At 57.7% G+C, this 15,219-nt stretch overlaps 2 protein-coding genes across 4 annotated transcripts in view; both read right to left on the reverse strand.

Annotated features, from left to right (window-relative positions):
• Positions 1-3,956, reverse strand: GNAT1 (G protein subunit alpha transducin 1). Its single transcript, XM_045530180.1, has 9 exons — positions 3,719-3,956; positions 2,344-2,386; positions 2,096-2,237; positions 1,839-1,996; positions 1,621-1,749; positions 1,273-1,402; positions 824-977; positions 518-709; positions 1-111 (listed from the first exon to the last, which is right to left on the reverse strand). Exons 1-8 carry the CDS (start codon positions 3,822-3,824, stop codon positions 519-521), a joined length of 1,053 nt encoding a protein of 350 aa, XP_045386136.1. The 5' UTR covers positions 3,825-3,956; the 3' UTR covers positions 1-111; position 518.
• Positions 3,957-5,895: 1,939 nt separating this feature from the next.
• SEMA3F (semaphorin 3F) overlaps positions 5,896-15,219 on the reverse strand; it is a 35,762-nt gene continuing 26,438 nt past the window's right edge. For all 3 annotated transcript variants that reach the window (XM_045530181.1, XM_045530183.1, XM_045530182.1), the window contains 12 exons: positions 12,486-12,605; positions 12,141-12,280; positions 11,909-12,023; positions 11,681-11,750; positions 11,376-11,520; positions 10,184-10,406; positions 9,469-9,557; positions 9,295-9,336; positions 8,955-9,112; positions 8,677-8,744; positions 8,289-8,422; positions 5,896-7,246 (listed from right to left, as the gene is read on the reverse strand). In XM_045530181.1, coding sequence (XP_045386137.1) covers positions 6,836-7,246; positions 8,289-8,422; positions 8,677-8,744; positions 8,955-9,112; positions 9,295-9,336; positions 9,469-9,557; positions 10,184-10,406; positions 11,376-11,520; positions 11,681-11,750; positions 11,909-12,023; positions 12,141-12,280; positions 12,486-12,605 — 1,715 coding nt within the window. In that variant the 3' untranslated portion in view covers positions 5,896-6,835. The remainder of the gene's footprint in view (positions 7,247-8,288; positions 8,423-8,676; positions 8,745-8,954; positions 9,113-9,294; positions 9,337-9,468; positions 9,558-10,183; positions 10,407-11,375; positions 11,521-11,680; positions 11,751-11,908; positions 12,024-12,140; positions 12,281-12,485; positions 12,606-15,219) is intronic.

The following is a 15,219-nucleotide window of genomic DNA, read 5'->3' on the forward strand; positions in this document are numbered from 1 at the left end:
GTCTGGGGCTCAGGAGTCCTGGGGGGCTGATATAGGGTGCTGGGGGCTGGGACTACAAGGCAGCTAGGACTACAGGGTCTCAGGGCAAGGGACACACATGAGCTCAGGCACCTGTGAAGAGAAAATGAAACCGAGTCACTATCCCTGAGACTCACAATTAATGGGTTTAGGCATTGTGTGAGGTGGCCCTGGAAGCTGAGATACTGGGGGTGGGGTGGGAGAGTGGGGTTGGGGGATGTTGGGGCCCAGGGCTAAAAGAAATTAAATGGGCGGGACTTGTGAGCTGGGGAGGGGCCTGTGGCAGCGGGGTGGAGCCTGAGGAGCCAGGGTGGGGCTTGGGCGCAGCGGGAGTGGAAGTGGGGCGCCAGGCGGAGGTGTGGGGTCAGAGAGCTTGGGCGGGGCGTGCTGATCCGGGGCGGGGTCTGCAGGAGTCGGGTGGGGGAGCTGGGGCCCGGGCTTGGGGGTATTGAGACTAAGGGGGAGGAGAGGGGCGCGTCTGGGCCAGCGTGGACCCCACCTCAGAAGAGGCCGCAGTCTTTGAGGTTCTCCTTGATGATGATGTCAGTGACAGCGTCGAAGACAAATTTGACGTTCTGCGTGTCGGTGGCGCACGTCATGTGGGAATAGATCTCCTTCACGTCGCGTCGCATGTTGAGCTCAAGGAACTGCACCTTGATGTAGTTGCCGGCGTCCTCATAGGTGTTGGGCCCTGCAGGGGAGGGGAGGGCTCACTCCCGGCCCCCGCCCTTCCCCTGGCGTGAGGAGCGCGGGCCCGGGTCGCGGGGCTGGGGCGCCGCCCGGCGGCCGTGCCGGGGGTTCTCACCGTCGTAGTCCGGGAAGCAGATGCTGAGGTGAGCCTTTTTTATCTTTTCGGAGAAAACATCCTTCTTGTTGAGGAAGAGCACGATGGACGTGGTGGCGAAGTAGCGGTGGTTGCAGATGCTGTTGAACAGGTGCAGGCTCTCGTGCATACGGTTCTGGGGAGGGCAGCGGCTGTCGGGCGCCGGGGCCAGGGGCCGCCGCCCCCACGCAGGCAGCATCCGACCGGCCAGCCCGGGTCTCTGGACTCCCGGGCACGCGGGGTCCCTCCGCTCGGAGGGCTGCCAGACAGCCTCCCGCATTGCCCCCTCCGGAGGGGCTGCTGGCTGCCTCCTTGCCGCCTTCAGACGCCTCCGGGAGGAGCACTCCCCTCCGCCCGCGGCAGTCTCCGCCTGCAGGGGGCCCGGCAGCTCCGCCTCCCCCTCGAGCTCTCTGGCCCTACTGGGCACTCACCACTTCGTCGTCCTCCACCAGCACCATGTCGTAGGCGCTCAGCGCCGCGATGAAGATAATGCAGGTCACGCCCTCGAAGCAGTGGATCCACTTCTTGCGCTCCGAGCGCTGCCCGCCCACGTCGAACATGCTGCGGGGGCGGTGGTGGGCCTGAACCCGCGCATCCGCCCCTCTGGACGCGACTACAGGCCTCCCTCTCCCTATGTCGCTGGGGAGCTGTCAGAGGGGACCGGCACCTGGAGGGGCCGGGCCTTTCTGCTGGCGGGGGAGCAGCGCAGGGAGGGACGGGACTGGGCCTCCGGCGGTGAACTCCAGGGCAGACCCCCTGAGCTAGGGCGCGGGTCGTACCGGAAGTTGAGGTCCTTGAAGGAGAACTGAGTCTCAATGATGCCGGTGGTCTTGACACGGGAGCGCAGCACGTCCTGCTCAGTGGGCACGTAGCCCGGGGTTACCAGGCGCTCCAGGTCGGAGAGGTAGCTGCGGGAGACCCGAGGGTGTGAGCAGCGCGGAGGGGCGTGGCAGGGCCCCGCCCGCGCCCCCGCGTCCTGCCCTGCCGGAGCGCTCACTAGCCCGCGGAGTCGTTGAGCTGGTACTCGGAGGCGCGATCGAAACAGGCCTGGATACCCGAGTCCTTCCACAGCCGCTGGATGATGTCCGACATCTCCTTGGGCATCGTGCCCTCCTCGATAGTGTCTGCCATGTGCATCAGCTTCCGGGCGTCGTCCTGGGGGCAGGGTGGGAGTGGTTGGTGGCAACCATGGACTTGGACCCAGTCGGGCGCCTGGAGTCCCAGAGGCCCTGCTCAGCCCGCCTCATGGCACACCTGGCGCGCAGAGTCTCCGTACTGGATGTTGAGCGTGGTCATGGCGCGCACGATGGCCAGGATGGACTGCAAAGTGTTGCCATAGATGATGGCTATGAACTCGAGGCACTCTTCCAGTGAGTACCCGTCCTGGTGGATAATCCTGCGGCCAGGGCAAGCAGGGTCAGCGCCTCGTGGGCGGGTGGGGAAGGACAGGCCCGGTGTGCTCACCCACCCCCAGGGGCCTTGGGACGGGCAGGGGCACTCACTTCATCTGCTTGACAATGGTGCTCTTCCCGGACTCACCGGCACCTGCAAGGGAAGCCACGCCTCAGAGCCGAGCTGACCGCCTCCCCCTCCTGCAACGAGGCCCGGAAGATGGGGCCGGCCCGAGCTAGCAAGGCGGACCGGCAAGAGGCCTGGACGCCAGCCGGAACCCCAAGTCACACCTGCACTTGCTCCTGCCTCCTCCCCCCGACCCCATCCCGCTCCAATTCATAGTAGTCTTGACGCTCTGGCGGCCAAACGTTTGTAAATGCCAAGAAAGTGACAAGAGGGCCAATGAGGGGAGCCAATGACATCAGCTGTGCGGGGACGTGGGGAGTTCATTAGACCCGGGTATAGGCAACCCTTAGTAGGCTATGAGACAAAAATAAAGAAATCCTGGAGCGCCACCTTGTGGGAATTTGTGGTACTGCATGCAGGGATTATTTGAGATGGGTCGACCCCTATTTTTCACACGAAGGGGTGGGGAATGTCTTCAAGAGGCTCAGAGGGAATTAGAACCTTTGGGTAGGGGAGAGGACGGAGCTGACAACCCTTCTAAGCCTGACCCCGCGAGGGCGTCCGGCACAGTTAATGGGATTTTCGGCTTAGCCAACCTGCCTTGGGGAGTAGGGGTGGGTCCTGGCTTGGTCCCTCTGCCCACCTCCAGCAGGTTGACTGGACCCTGGAGAGCTTGGGTGGAGCCTGCCCCGCCCTCTTAAGGCTACTCTTTCCCCTTGGGAGGTCAGACAGTGACCTAGAGGCAGGCCTGGATCAGCCCCATCGCCCCTCAGTACCCATGGGCACAGGGACGTGGCCTTATCTGCTCTGTACTGGGCCTGAGTACCCCACCACCCCCTTTTGCTGCCTTGTAGGCCCATCAACAATAAAGCCCTGCACCTGAGGGCTTTTCTTTGTGGATCTGGGTGGTGCAAGGGGCTTCCCACTGCTGGGAGGACTATGATCTTCTCCTTCCCAAGGGTCCAGTGTGAGGCTCCGAGCGAGGCCCCTGGCTTCTAAGCCCTCCCCAGAAGGCCCATCAGATCAAAGCCTGGAGCTTCAGGGAGCCCAGTGGGGCAAAAGTGTGCCACATACACACTCTTGTACAAGAGTGTGGTTGGCACACATTTCTGGGGAGGGGAAGTTGCCTGAGGCAGGGCCCTCTGGAGCGGGGCTTAGTGGGATGTCAGCCTTGGGGGACTGCGATATCACCTGTCAGGCCTGGTCTTGTCTGACCAGGGCCCCCACTCTGCTCTGTGCCCTACCCTGTCACAGGCTCATGCTGCTTCCCAAGGAACCCCTACTTCCCAAAAGGGCTGCCTGCCTGCCCCTAGGCGGCTGAGCTGGTGGCAGTTGCCCCACCTGGGCCCATACACCTACCCAGAAGCAGCAGTTTCACTGTTCGAGCATCCTTCTCAGCATCCTCTTTCAGCTTCTTTTCTAGCTCCCTGGAGTGCTTCTCCTCAGCGCTGGCCCCAGCCCCCATGGTCTCAGCAGCAGTTAAACGGACAGTGTGGGCAGGTGGCTCTTCTGGATGGAGGGGATCCCGAAAGCCTGGCCTCTCCGGGTACCCCTTCTGGCCCCAGGAGGACCTGCAATCAACTGGCTCTCCACGGACCTGTGCAGGCCCTGGTGGGGCTGCTTAGTGGGATTTGGGGGCTGGAGGAGGTGCCCAAAAGCCAATCAGAGACAAGGACAGGTGAAGCCAGCTCAGCCCCCACAACCCTTCTAATCAGGCTGGCATGGCCCCAATCCCTGGACCGCTGACTCTGCACCCGGCTGTCCCCCAACCCCCACCTTCCAGGAGAGGCCCTGGAGACAGTCCTGCCTCTGGCCAAGGGAGACAGGTTCGGCAGGGTCAGGGTTGAGAGAGGGGAGGATAGGCCAGGGAGCCAGGGGGGTGGGGCTGGCAGCAGGAGGGTTCATCGGGAGAAACATGCATGGGGCACCAGCCGCCGGCTGGCGCTGGGCTCAGCACCCTCCTTATCTTGGAAGCTCACACTGGCCCTGGACATGGGTGCCCATATCACCAGCCCCGTTTTACTGATGAGGAAGTGGAGGCTCAAAGGGTCTCACAGCAGGTAGTGGTTGAGAAGGGCTGGGTGACTCTGGACCAAATTTTGTTTTCTCCAGGGAGTCAAGGCAGGCATTACATTTTCCCCATACCAAGGGCTGGATCTGGCTCCAGGCAGTTCCTCCGCAAGGACGCCAGTGGGCGTGCACGTCTGCCCCATGTGTCTGGGTGTATGTGTCTGTCCTTTACTGGCACCAAGTAAACAATGACCTGACATGTTTGTGCATGTATACCTGTGTGTTTGTGCCTTTGTGGGGGCATGTGCTCTTACATGAGTCTTCAGGTGTTTATGTGTGCATGCTTACATATGTGTGCACATGTACATAGTGTGTAGTGTGTGCATGTGCGGATACACTTTTCTGCACTTATCTTCATGCACGCATGTGCTTACATATATTTTTAAGTGCTTGTTTGGGTTCACCTGTGTGTGCCTGAATGTGCAAATGCATATACACGTGCAATGCATGTTAGTGTGCACTTGCCCATGTGCACATGTATGAGCATGCCCGTACCTTAGTATATGCAAGTGTGCCTGCGTGTGTACATTTATTCATGTATATGCATATGTGTGCATACATGCTTGCACGTGCCTGTGCCTATGTGTACATGTGTATTTGGGTGCAACAAAGTCTCTGATCTGCCGAGGTGACAAGCCTTTTCCAGACAATGTTTTGCAGACCTGTTGTCAGATGGGGAAAGAAAGTCCCAGAGCAGGTCTGGTGCTCCCGGGAGCATGGAGGAATGGGGAGCCCTGCTCCTGCTCTGTCCCCGTGGGAGGACAGGGCACTGGGACCTGTCTGCAGGTACTTCTAGGGCCTGTTTGCCTCAGCTTAGGGGTCTGGTGAGCTGTTCAGGTGCAGGGCACACTGCTGAGCAGACATAGTTTGGGGTAAGCCAGCAATGTTGAGCTCCCAGGCTCTAGAGACTTCCCATCCCCAAGCTCCCATCAGAAAACCCAAATCTGGGGTTCTCGAAGCCCCCTCCAGGGGCCCTGAGCCTCCTGGATGGACGAACCCAGCGGCCTTTTAAAACCCAACTCTGCCAGACTGACGAGACCACAAGGGGGTGCCAGGGCCCTGGACACTGAGTAGTGAAGGCCGTCTCTAAACAGGATGCTTGGGAAGTAGATTCTGGCTCCCACGACAGGCCAGGCTGGCAGTTTTGACACCCACCCTATCAGGTGGGGGGGGGTCTGTCCAGATGTGAGACTGTTTCATGTGAGCCACTTTCAGCCTTCCGGCTCCATCCACCCTCCCTCCGCCATTGAGAGTGGGCCCTAGGGGGTCTCTGTAACCCTTTATGCTGCCCTGGCATTTGGCGCAGTGCAGGAGCCCGGGTTTGTCAAAACAAACGTGGTTTCCACATATTGGGTTTATTTACTGTGGGGCCAATCCACTCCCTCCCAGCCCCCCACCTGTATCTCGTTGCCCCGCCCAGGATGGCTCTAAAGTCCCACACACCCCACCAAGGAGAGAAGCCAAAGTCTAGTCCCAGAGCCAGTGTTTATTAGCAAGATGGAACCCAAGGGCAGCTGTGGCCTGGGCAGCAGAGGGCTGCCAGGAGCCCCCCATGTACCCAACTGCCCCCCAGAGCTATTTACACCCATCACCTGAAGTGGTGGGCAGAAGGGAGCCCTGGGGAGCCCCTGCAGGCCCCAGGCCTCTACCGTGGCTCCCTCTCCTCTCAGGGCAGGGGGGTTCCCTCCGCCCTGCCTGCACCTGGCCCCTCTGCTATTCTCCCAGCCTCTGAGTCAAGGTGGCACAGGAAAAGCTTAGGAGGTAGAGTGGGGCGGCCCTGCCCTGGCCAGGCAGGGAGGGGAGAAGGGGCTGAAGGTGCTGCCCCACCCAGGCAGGACTCCTCTTCTCCTGTCCCCAATAAATAGAGAATAAATACCTGGGAAGGGGCTGGCCTTGACTGAGTGCCTCCAACCCAGGCAGGGGCCAGCATCCTGTGACGGCCCCTTCTTCCCTTCTCTGAGTGCACCCGAGCCCCACCCCAGTCTCCAAAGCAGTCCTGGCATCCATGTCTATGCCACAGCACGGTTGACAGCATTCATCAGCCAAGGTGTACGTCCATGCCCCATCCAAATAGGGCTTGCTCCCTCCCCGTGTCCTGTAGATCTTGGTGGTGACCTTCAAGCAAGCAGACTTCCAGCTGAGTCTGGGAATTGTGTGGTCCTGGCCTGGCCCTGCCAACTGGCCGGGCCCGGTTAGGCAGGCTCTATTTTCTGCCATCTCTGACCAGCATGGGTTGAAGTTTTGGATGACGCTGCCGCTGAGGCAGGCTGTATTCAACCCACCAATAAATACTGTCTTTGCAGGGGCAGGGTGTGTATAGAATATAGATATTTTATATATATATATCTTTTATATTAAAAGGGACGAGGGCTAGGCCGGCCCTTTGCAGGGCTCAGGCGGCTGGCCTCATGTATCTGGAGGGTGGTGCCGGCGGTTCCGGGGCTTTTTCTGGTCCTGGGGTTCTGGAGGCCTGGGTGCCCCTGGAGCCTCCCTGGGGCTGGGGGGCACATGACGCCAGTAACCCTGGCAGTACTGGTGGATGAGGCCCACTTCTGGCTGGGCCAGCAGCTGGGCCAGCTCCTGGTAAGGAGGCGTGGGGGCGCCTGCGCCGGGGGGCGGTGGGGCGCTCACAGCCAGAGGTGGGAAGAGTGCAGCATGGACGGCGTCCCGGCCCAGTACATGCAGCTGCACCCGTGTGACGACGTGCTTGAAGTTGTTCTCAGTGGCGGTGCAGGAGTAGAGGCCGCGATCCCCGAGCTGTAGGGCGCGAAGCAACAGGCCCTGCTCTGTGCGCAGGAAGCGGTCGTCTGCACGAATCTGCAGGGGCGGGGAGTGGGGGCTCAGGGGTCTGGGACCACTCTCCTGCCCTAGCCAGCCCCCAGATCAGACCACCTTTGTGAGCATTCCATGTAGAGGCACCTATGTGGGATTTCCATGTACCAGGAAAAGCCCACATGAAGTGTCCCGGCCGGGCGCGGTGGCTCACGCCTGTAATCTTAGCCCTCTGAGAGGCCGAGGCGGGTGGATCGCTCGAGGTTGGGAGTTCGAGACCAGTCTGAGCGAGACCGCCATCTCTACTAAAAATAGAAATAAAAATTATCTGGACAACTAAAAATATATATACAAAAAATTAGCCGGGCATGGTGGCGCATGCCTGTAGTCCCAGCTACTTGGGAGGCTGAGGCAGTAGGATCGCTTAAGCCCAGGAGTTTGAGGTTGCTGTGAGCTAGGCTGACGCCATGGCACTCACTCCAACCCGGGCAACAGAGCAAGACTCTGTCTCAAAAAAAATAAAATAAAAAAAAAAAAAAAAATGAAGTGTCCCTATAACGAGAGAGATCTGAATAACGTATTATTCACCCACGTTTCCATCTCAGGAGGGATGACCACAAGGGGGTTCTGCACAATGAGAAAATTTTGGAGCACACACAGAATTTCCATGTAATGAGAATACCAAATTGGAACACCTGTATAGAATTCCCACGTAAAGAGGGACACCTGTAAGGCATTTCCATAAACGAGGGCCCCACGGGATTTCCATGTACCGGGGCTCGCCCCCATGATGTTTCTGCGCAGAGAGGTAGGCCCTCCGTGGGGTGTGGTGTGGCGTTTTCATGTAAAGAGGCACGCCTATAACACACCTATAAGCAGTTTCCATCCACTGAGGCCTGTCCCACAGTTTCCACGTGACTAGTTTCACTCCAGTGATTTACACGGAGGGAAGGGAGCCTGCAAGGGGTTTCATAGCATGAGGGCTGCCCCAGATTGGCGCCTCTGCTACATCTCACCCATGTGGAATTTCTACTTTACGAGGGACTCCGGCATCTGTGGTGTGGGACTGCAGGGCACAGGAGCTCACCTCTCGGCGCCGGTCTCCAGGATCTCGCTGGAACAGCCACTTGATGGTGGCCTGGGGTGAGCGGGGCTGGCACTCGAGGAAGGCCGCGCTGCCTGCCACGCCGTACTGCACAGACTCCATGGCGTTCTTGTTGGCTGCAGACCAAGAGGGGCCGAGTGAATGCAGCATCACCTCTGGGCAGCCCGCTGGCAGGGGCCTGGCAGGCACGGATGGAGGCAGGGCTGTGCCGATGGGCGTCCATTCCCTGAGGGGGTGACCATCTCCAAAACCCCAAGCCCTCTCAGCCCCCAACCAACCATCTGAGAATCCTTTTAGTGGGGGGCCCCGTGCGCAGCTACATGGGTCGGTCGCACAGGACTCTGCAGTGGGTGAGGCCCAGCACACTCACCATTGGAGTTGAACCCACGGCACTGCCTGATGGGGTTTCCGTGCCGGACATCCTGCCGGCGGCTCCGCCTGGGTGGGGATAGCTCCTGAAGGAGTGCTCCCAGGAAGCTTGCCCCCCCAATCCCTGTACCCCCAAAATGCAGAGCAGGGCCCTGTGTCCCCAGGGCAGTGATATCTCACCCATAGCCTCCCCCAGGGTAATATCACATCCACCTCTAACCCCCCAGGACAGGGCCCTAGGTCTGGTGGCTAAAATCCCAAGGGCCCAGGGGTCCACACCTCTTGGAAGACGCTGTGTAGCGGGAGCAGGCCTGACCATCCCAGGCACAGTAGGGGTCCCGGGCGAGGCAGCAGTCGGCACAGGCAGCCCCATATGCCTGGCAGCGGTGCAGGCTCAGATGTGTGACACCCACGGCTGAGGCCACGTACAGTTGTTGCTGGGGCAGGGGCAGGAGCTTGTCAGTTTCCTTTCCAGAGCCAGCCCCCGTCAGTAGCCAGTTGGGCCAGCCTCTTTTACTTCCCTGTTCCATGCCTCAGTTTCCCCAGTCCTGTGCCAAGGGCATGGCCTCAAGGGGATGTAGGCCCCATCCCACCTTGGCCCACCCTGCCAAAGACTCACCCTCTTGGAAGAAATGGTCATGGTCTTGACAGGTGCTGGGTCCTAAAAGAACGTAAAGATCAGCCTGGGACCCTTAGGGCCACCTCCCTGCTCTGACCTAGAGGTCTAAGGTCAGGGGCTGGGACTGGGGAGGGACGAGGTGGGGAGAACAGGACTGGGTGGTGTCACACCCACCTTGAAGACCTCCACCTCCTCCAGCATGAGCTCCTCCATCTCCTGGTCATCTTTGGGCAGCACAATGACCTTCTGCACTGTCCCGCGGTCTGGAACGGGCCGGGCAGGGCCTCAGTGGGGCTGGGGATGCTGGGGAAGGGGCACCAGCCTCAGCCCCTTCCCCCACCAGGGCCCAAACCCCCCTAGGGCAGAACAGCAGGAGCTCTGTGCCGAGATTGAAGGATTTCCCCAGGATGAGGGCAGAGGGGAATGGCCCAGGACAAAGGGTGTCATGGCCAAGATCTGGCCCCCACCCTGACCCTCATTTTGGGCCCTGCTGAAAACAGGACACTGGGACATTCCTGTGTTGGGGGCTGCTGGAACTGTGGTGGGCGCACTTGGGTATGTGTGTACACGTGACCTTATGCGTCAGCATTTGGACCCATGTATCCTGGAGGTGTCTACCATCTCCACCCCTTTCCTGCCACACACGGGTCCCTGCCACAGATGCCCACTGTCCCTGCTCTCCCAGCCCCTGGGGATGGGGAAAGAATGGGGTTTCCCATTCCTAGCCCCAGGTATCCCAGCAATAGGGAGAAGGCTCCAGGGGTAAGAATGACACAGTTGACCCTGAAGAGCCTGTAGCAACCCCTAGCAAGGTGGGTCCCAGCCCCGGGATCTGCACCCCCCACCCAGTGGGCCCAGTGTGGGAGGGACCGGGAGCAGCAGCGGGTACCTGTGCCCAGGAAAAGCACCTCATAGCGCCCGTCAGCTGCGTCCACCTGGTCCACAGCCACAGTGGTGAGACGGTAGGGAGCACCCGTGCGGACCACCAGGGGCCGCCGCTGCAGAGGGTACACGGCCTGGTACATGAGTGGGTGGCTGCGCATGAAGTTGATCACTTCGTCGGGATAGTCCTTAGTGGACTTCATGGAGGGTGTGAAGGTTCCACCAGGGCACTGCAGGTAGGTGACGAGTGTCAGTCCCAGGCTGCCTGGGAGAGCCATGCTGGATCCCCAGTTTCAGGAGAAGCCTCTGTACTGTCTGTCCCCACCACCCCTCCCTGCTCCTCCCCCTCCCAACCCCCTCTCTAGGCTTCTGCCCCACCCCTGACCCCTCTGCAGGTCCTGCTCTGCCCAAGGTCCCAAGGTCCCAAGGTCCCATGTGGCCAAATCCCATGGCCACCTCCCTGGCCTCAAGTACCATGACCTTGTGGCAGCATTTGACAGAGGTGACCACTCCCTTCCACGTCCTCTCCCCACCCTGTGTCTCCTTCCTCTCTGGATGTTCTCTCTCCTAGCACATCAGGCACTCTGCCCGCTCCCTGGGGCTGCTCTCTCTGCCGGGGGCTCAAACTGCTCCCTATCCACCAGCTTGACTCCAGGTTACCTACCTCTGGGGGGTTAGCCTTCCCTGATCCCTCCCAAGACCAGCTCCCCCATCCCAGTCCTGACCACATGGAGTCAGAACTGCATGTGACTCTCCTGCTTAGACTCCTGCCTGTGTCACACCAAGAGAAAGTGAAACCCCTCTCATGGCTGCAGAGACCCCGCAGGCCTGGCCTCTGCCCACCCCCACCTGCTTGCCTGCTGTTTGCCAGCTAAGCTGACCTCCAGCCCTCCTCCACTTTGCCTACAAGACTCTTCCCTCCAACCCTCAGCTCCCAAACAGCCCCTCAGAGGGCCCTCCACCGAGCAGCCAGCCACACCCAGCCCTCCGTCCTTGTATCAGGATCCCAGCTCGGTCCCTCCACAGCCTGATGCTGTGTGTGAGTGGCAGGTTCATGTGTTACACATGTTTGTGTGCCCACCTCGCCCACTGCTTGTGAGCTCTGTAATGGTGGGGCCCATGTCTGCAAAGGAAGAGCCCGACCCAAAGTAGGCCTCTAAGGAGAGGAAGAGGAGAGTGAGGGTGAGTGGGGTCCTTACCGTGCCGGGGCGTGGGTAGGGCATCTTCCCTGAGAAGGGCATCCACTGGTAGTTGGGGCCCTCCTTGTGGGCAAAGGGCCCGTTGAAGACCATGCGAATGTCAGCCATGGAGTACACGCACACGGCAGAGCCTCGGAACACGGAGCTGCATGCAGGGGAGGCTGCTGCTATGGGCCGGGCAGGTCCTTGACCTAGGGCCCCTCCCCAGCTTGCCCCCACCCCACAGCTCAGGCTGGGGTCCTCCCCGAGTCACAACCCCCAATCCAGCCCCACCCTGCCACTACTAGCCGGGCCCCTAGCCTCACCCCGAGGAGGTAAAGACGGCGTAAATGACAGGGTTCCTCACATCCTGGGTCTGCTGGACAAACACGTCCTCTGGGGACAGAGGGAGAAGGTCCTGGGAGGGTGCCTTAGGCAGGACCCAGGGCCCTGCCCACTCCTGCCAGGGGAGGAAGCCCCCCAAGGGCAGGAGGAAGCCCCCTGGCTGCCCATCCAACCCCCACCCCTCCCACTGCAGCCTGCTGGGCACTCACGGAGCTCGTCGAAGTGAGTCTCGATGCCGTCCTCGCCGGGCACGGAGCAGACAAGCCGCGCCTTCAGGAACGTGCTCCACTTGTTGACCAGGCAGCAGTGACCGCCATCGTCGTTCTGGAGGTAGGGGGAGGAGGCCGGGTCAGACAGCCAGTCGACCCCAAGACCCAGCTGGCGCAGGGCTGACAGGGCCGGGACTGGCCGGAGACGGGCAGCGAGGGGCCCGACGCGTACCAGGCAGATGCGCCCGATGCGGGCATACACAGCCGGGCTCTGCGGCGCCTCCGCCGACCGCTCGCGGAAGAAAAAGTAGAGCTTGTCGTCATTGCGCTCCGCACTGTCAGGGATGAGCTCCGCGTGGATGAACGAAGGGTCTGCAGGTGAGCAGGGGTCAGCTGGCTGAGCCGCCACCCTGACGGCGCGCCCTTCCCCAGTGCCATCCCTCGCCCGGTACACAAACAGCCCCAACTCTTCTCCAGAAAAGAAACTACTGCTGCCTCGGCTGGTCACAGGCTGAAGATGCCCCCATGTGTGCTTCCTTGTGATCTTGCCACATCCCAGTCACACCCCTAAACTCACCATTGAGCCACCGGGAGTTGTACTGATCCGTGCGCATGGCCGTCTGCTTCCCGAGCGTGCGGAAGATGGCCGCATCAGTGCCCATGAAGTCGATGTACACACCCGCATAGAGCTCCTCATCTGTGGGCGGCCCAGTGGGTCAGTCAGGGAGGCTGCCCTTCGCCAGGGGCAGGGCACAGCACAAATGATCTCTTGTGCAGGGTCCTGTCTCCCCCTCAAGCTACCCAGGGCATGTTCGCATCTCCAGTAAGGTGCTGGTCAGTGATTAATGACTGGCTCTGGGAGGGCTGGGATTAGTAGCAATTGGCTTGGATCAGGAGCAATAGCCAACCCCTGTGGTGTAAATGCTGCCAGCCTGAGGTCACTGAAAGTAGAGTTGGGAAGAGCTGCCAACACCACGGTATAGTATTTCTACCCCACAGATACGATAGATGTGCATAACCTCAAGAGCATAGATAACAAAAGTGTAGCAAAATAATGGGGAAGTACAGGCACACCTTGTTTTAGTGTGCCTTGCTTTATTGTGCTTCACAGATACTGTGTGTTCTTTTCAAAATGAGGGTCTGGGCAACCTGACTTGAGCAAATTTATCGGCACCATTTTTCAACAGCATGTGCTCACTTCATGTCTCTGTCGCATTTTGATAATTCTCACAGTATGTCAAACTTTTTCATTATTATGATATCTGTTATGGTGACCTGTGATCAGTGATCTTTGGTATTACTACTGCAATTGTTTTGGAGTGCCACAAACTGCACCCACATAAGACAACAAACCTAATAAATGTGTCACTGCTTCACTGGCCACCATTCCCCCATCTCCCTCTCCTATTCCATGAGACATGTCAATATTGAAATTAGGCTAATTAATAACCCTATAATGGTCTCTAAGTGTTCAAGTGAAAGGAAGAGTCACAGATCTCTCACTTTAAATCAAAAACTAGAAATGATTAAGCTTAGTGAGGAAGGCACGTCGAAAGCTGAGATAGGCCAAAAGCTAGGTCTCTTGCACCAGTTAGCCAAGCTGTGAATGCAGGTTCTTGAAGGAAACGAAAAGTGCTACTCCAGTGAACCCACAAATGATATGAGAGCCAAACAGCCTTATTGCTGCTATGGAGAAAGTTTGGTGGTCTGGATAGATCAAACCAGCCACAATATTGCCTTAAGCCAAAGCCTAATCCAAAGCAAGGCCCTAACTCTCTTCAATTCTGTGAAGGCCAAGAGAGATGAAGAAGCTATAGAAGAAAAGTGGAAGCTAGCAGAGGTTGGTTCATGAGGTTTATGGAAAGAAGCCATCTCCATAGCATAAAAGTGCAAGGTGCAGCAGCAAGTGCTGACGGAGAAGCTGCAGCAAGTTATCCAGAAGAGGGGTGGGGAACATGTGGCCTTCTGGGTTCTTAAGTGTGGCCTTTTGGTTGAATCTAAATTTTACGGAACAAATCCCTTTATTTTTAGTAGTACATTTTTGTTTGTCTTTTATATTCTTATTTTATTTTATTTTTATTTATTTATTTTTGAGACAGAGTCTCACTCTGTTGCCCAGGCTAGAGTGCCGTGGCATCAGCCTAGCTCACAGCAACCTCAAACTCCTGGGCTCAAGTGATCCTCCTGCCTCAGCCTCCCGAGTAGCTGGGATTACAGACATGCGCCACCATGCCCGGCTAATTTTTTCTATATATATTTTTAGTTGTCTATATAATTTCTTTCTATTTTTTTAGTAGAGACGGGGTCTTGCTCTTGCTCAGGCTGGTCTCAAACTCCTGAGCTCAAACGATCCACCCGCCTCGGCCTCCCAGAGTGCTAGGATTACAGGCGTGAGCCACCGCGCCCGGACTTATTTTATTTTTAAAATGAACATATAATTAAAATACCAAAGAATAAAATAAGTTTCAGTGAGATAATCCTCCCAGATTGACTGGCACAGTTAGAACATTAGTAAGCCTTAAGGGCTAATTTGACAGCTGCTACGTTCATCATTTAGTTCTAACCTCCCCTGCCTGACTGGCACTGCTACCGCACAAGGCTGGATGGCAAGAGTTTATGGGGGTTGAGCACACTAGTCTGTTATCAGATTTTGACAAAGGTGCACTGTGTTTCTGTTTGAAGTGGAATTTGTGAATAGTTGCACACTTTGACAGGATTTTTTAATTCTGTCTGCTTAACAGCCCATCATGTCAAAGACAAAGAGAACACGGAAGGAAGAAAACAGATTGTTGTTGTTTTTTTTTTTTTTTTGAGACAGGGTCTCACTCTGTTGTCCAGGCTAGAGTGCAGTGGTGTGATCATAGCTCACTGCAACCTCAAACTCCTGAGCTCAAGTGATCCTCCTGCCTCAGCCTCCCAAGCAGCTGGGACTATAGGCTCACACTGCTGTGCCTGACTAATTTTTCTATTTTTAGTAAAGACAGGGTCTCGCTCTTGCTCAGGCTGGTCTTGAACTTCTGAGCTCAAGCACTCCTCCTGCCTTGGCCTCCCAGAGTGCTAGGATTACAGGCATGAGCCACTGCACCTGGCCAAAAACAGATTTTTTAATGAGGATTGGGAATTGTAATATTATCTTGTTTCTGCTAAAGATAAGATGATTTGCTTGCTTTGTGATACTGCAATATCAACATTTAAGAAATTCAATACTCATCAGCATTATAACACCCATAAGGACCACAGATATTTTAAATTAGAGGGAGAGGCATGAAAGGTTGTATTGCAGAAATTAAAAGATGAAAAGCAAAAGCAAA

This window comes from Lemur catta, chromosome 18 (assembly GCF_020740605.2).
Source record: "Lemur catta isolate mLemCat1 chromosome 18, mLemCat1.pri, whole genome shotgun sequence".
NCBI classification, from domain to species: domain Eukaryota; kingdom Metazoa; phylum Chordata; class Mammalia; order Primates; family Lemuridae; genus Lemur; species Lemur catta.

What these genes read in the sequence shown, in the direction of transcription:
- GNAT1 (XM_045530180.1), bottom strand. Translation starts at nt 3,824, where the DNA reads ATGGGGGCTGGGGCCAGCGCTGAGGAGAAGCACTCCAGGGAGCTAGAA. An exon ending in TTCAAGGACCTCAACTTCCG is followed by an intron (nt 1,403 to 1,620) that starts GTACGACCCGCG and finishes CCGCCCCCGCAG; the next exon opens with CATGTTCGACGTGGGCGGGC. An exon ending in CTGCTTCCCGGACTACGACG is followed by an intron (nt 710 to 823) that starts GTGAGAACCCCC and finishes CCTCCCCTGCAG; the next exon opens with GGCCCAACACCTATGAGGAC.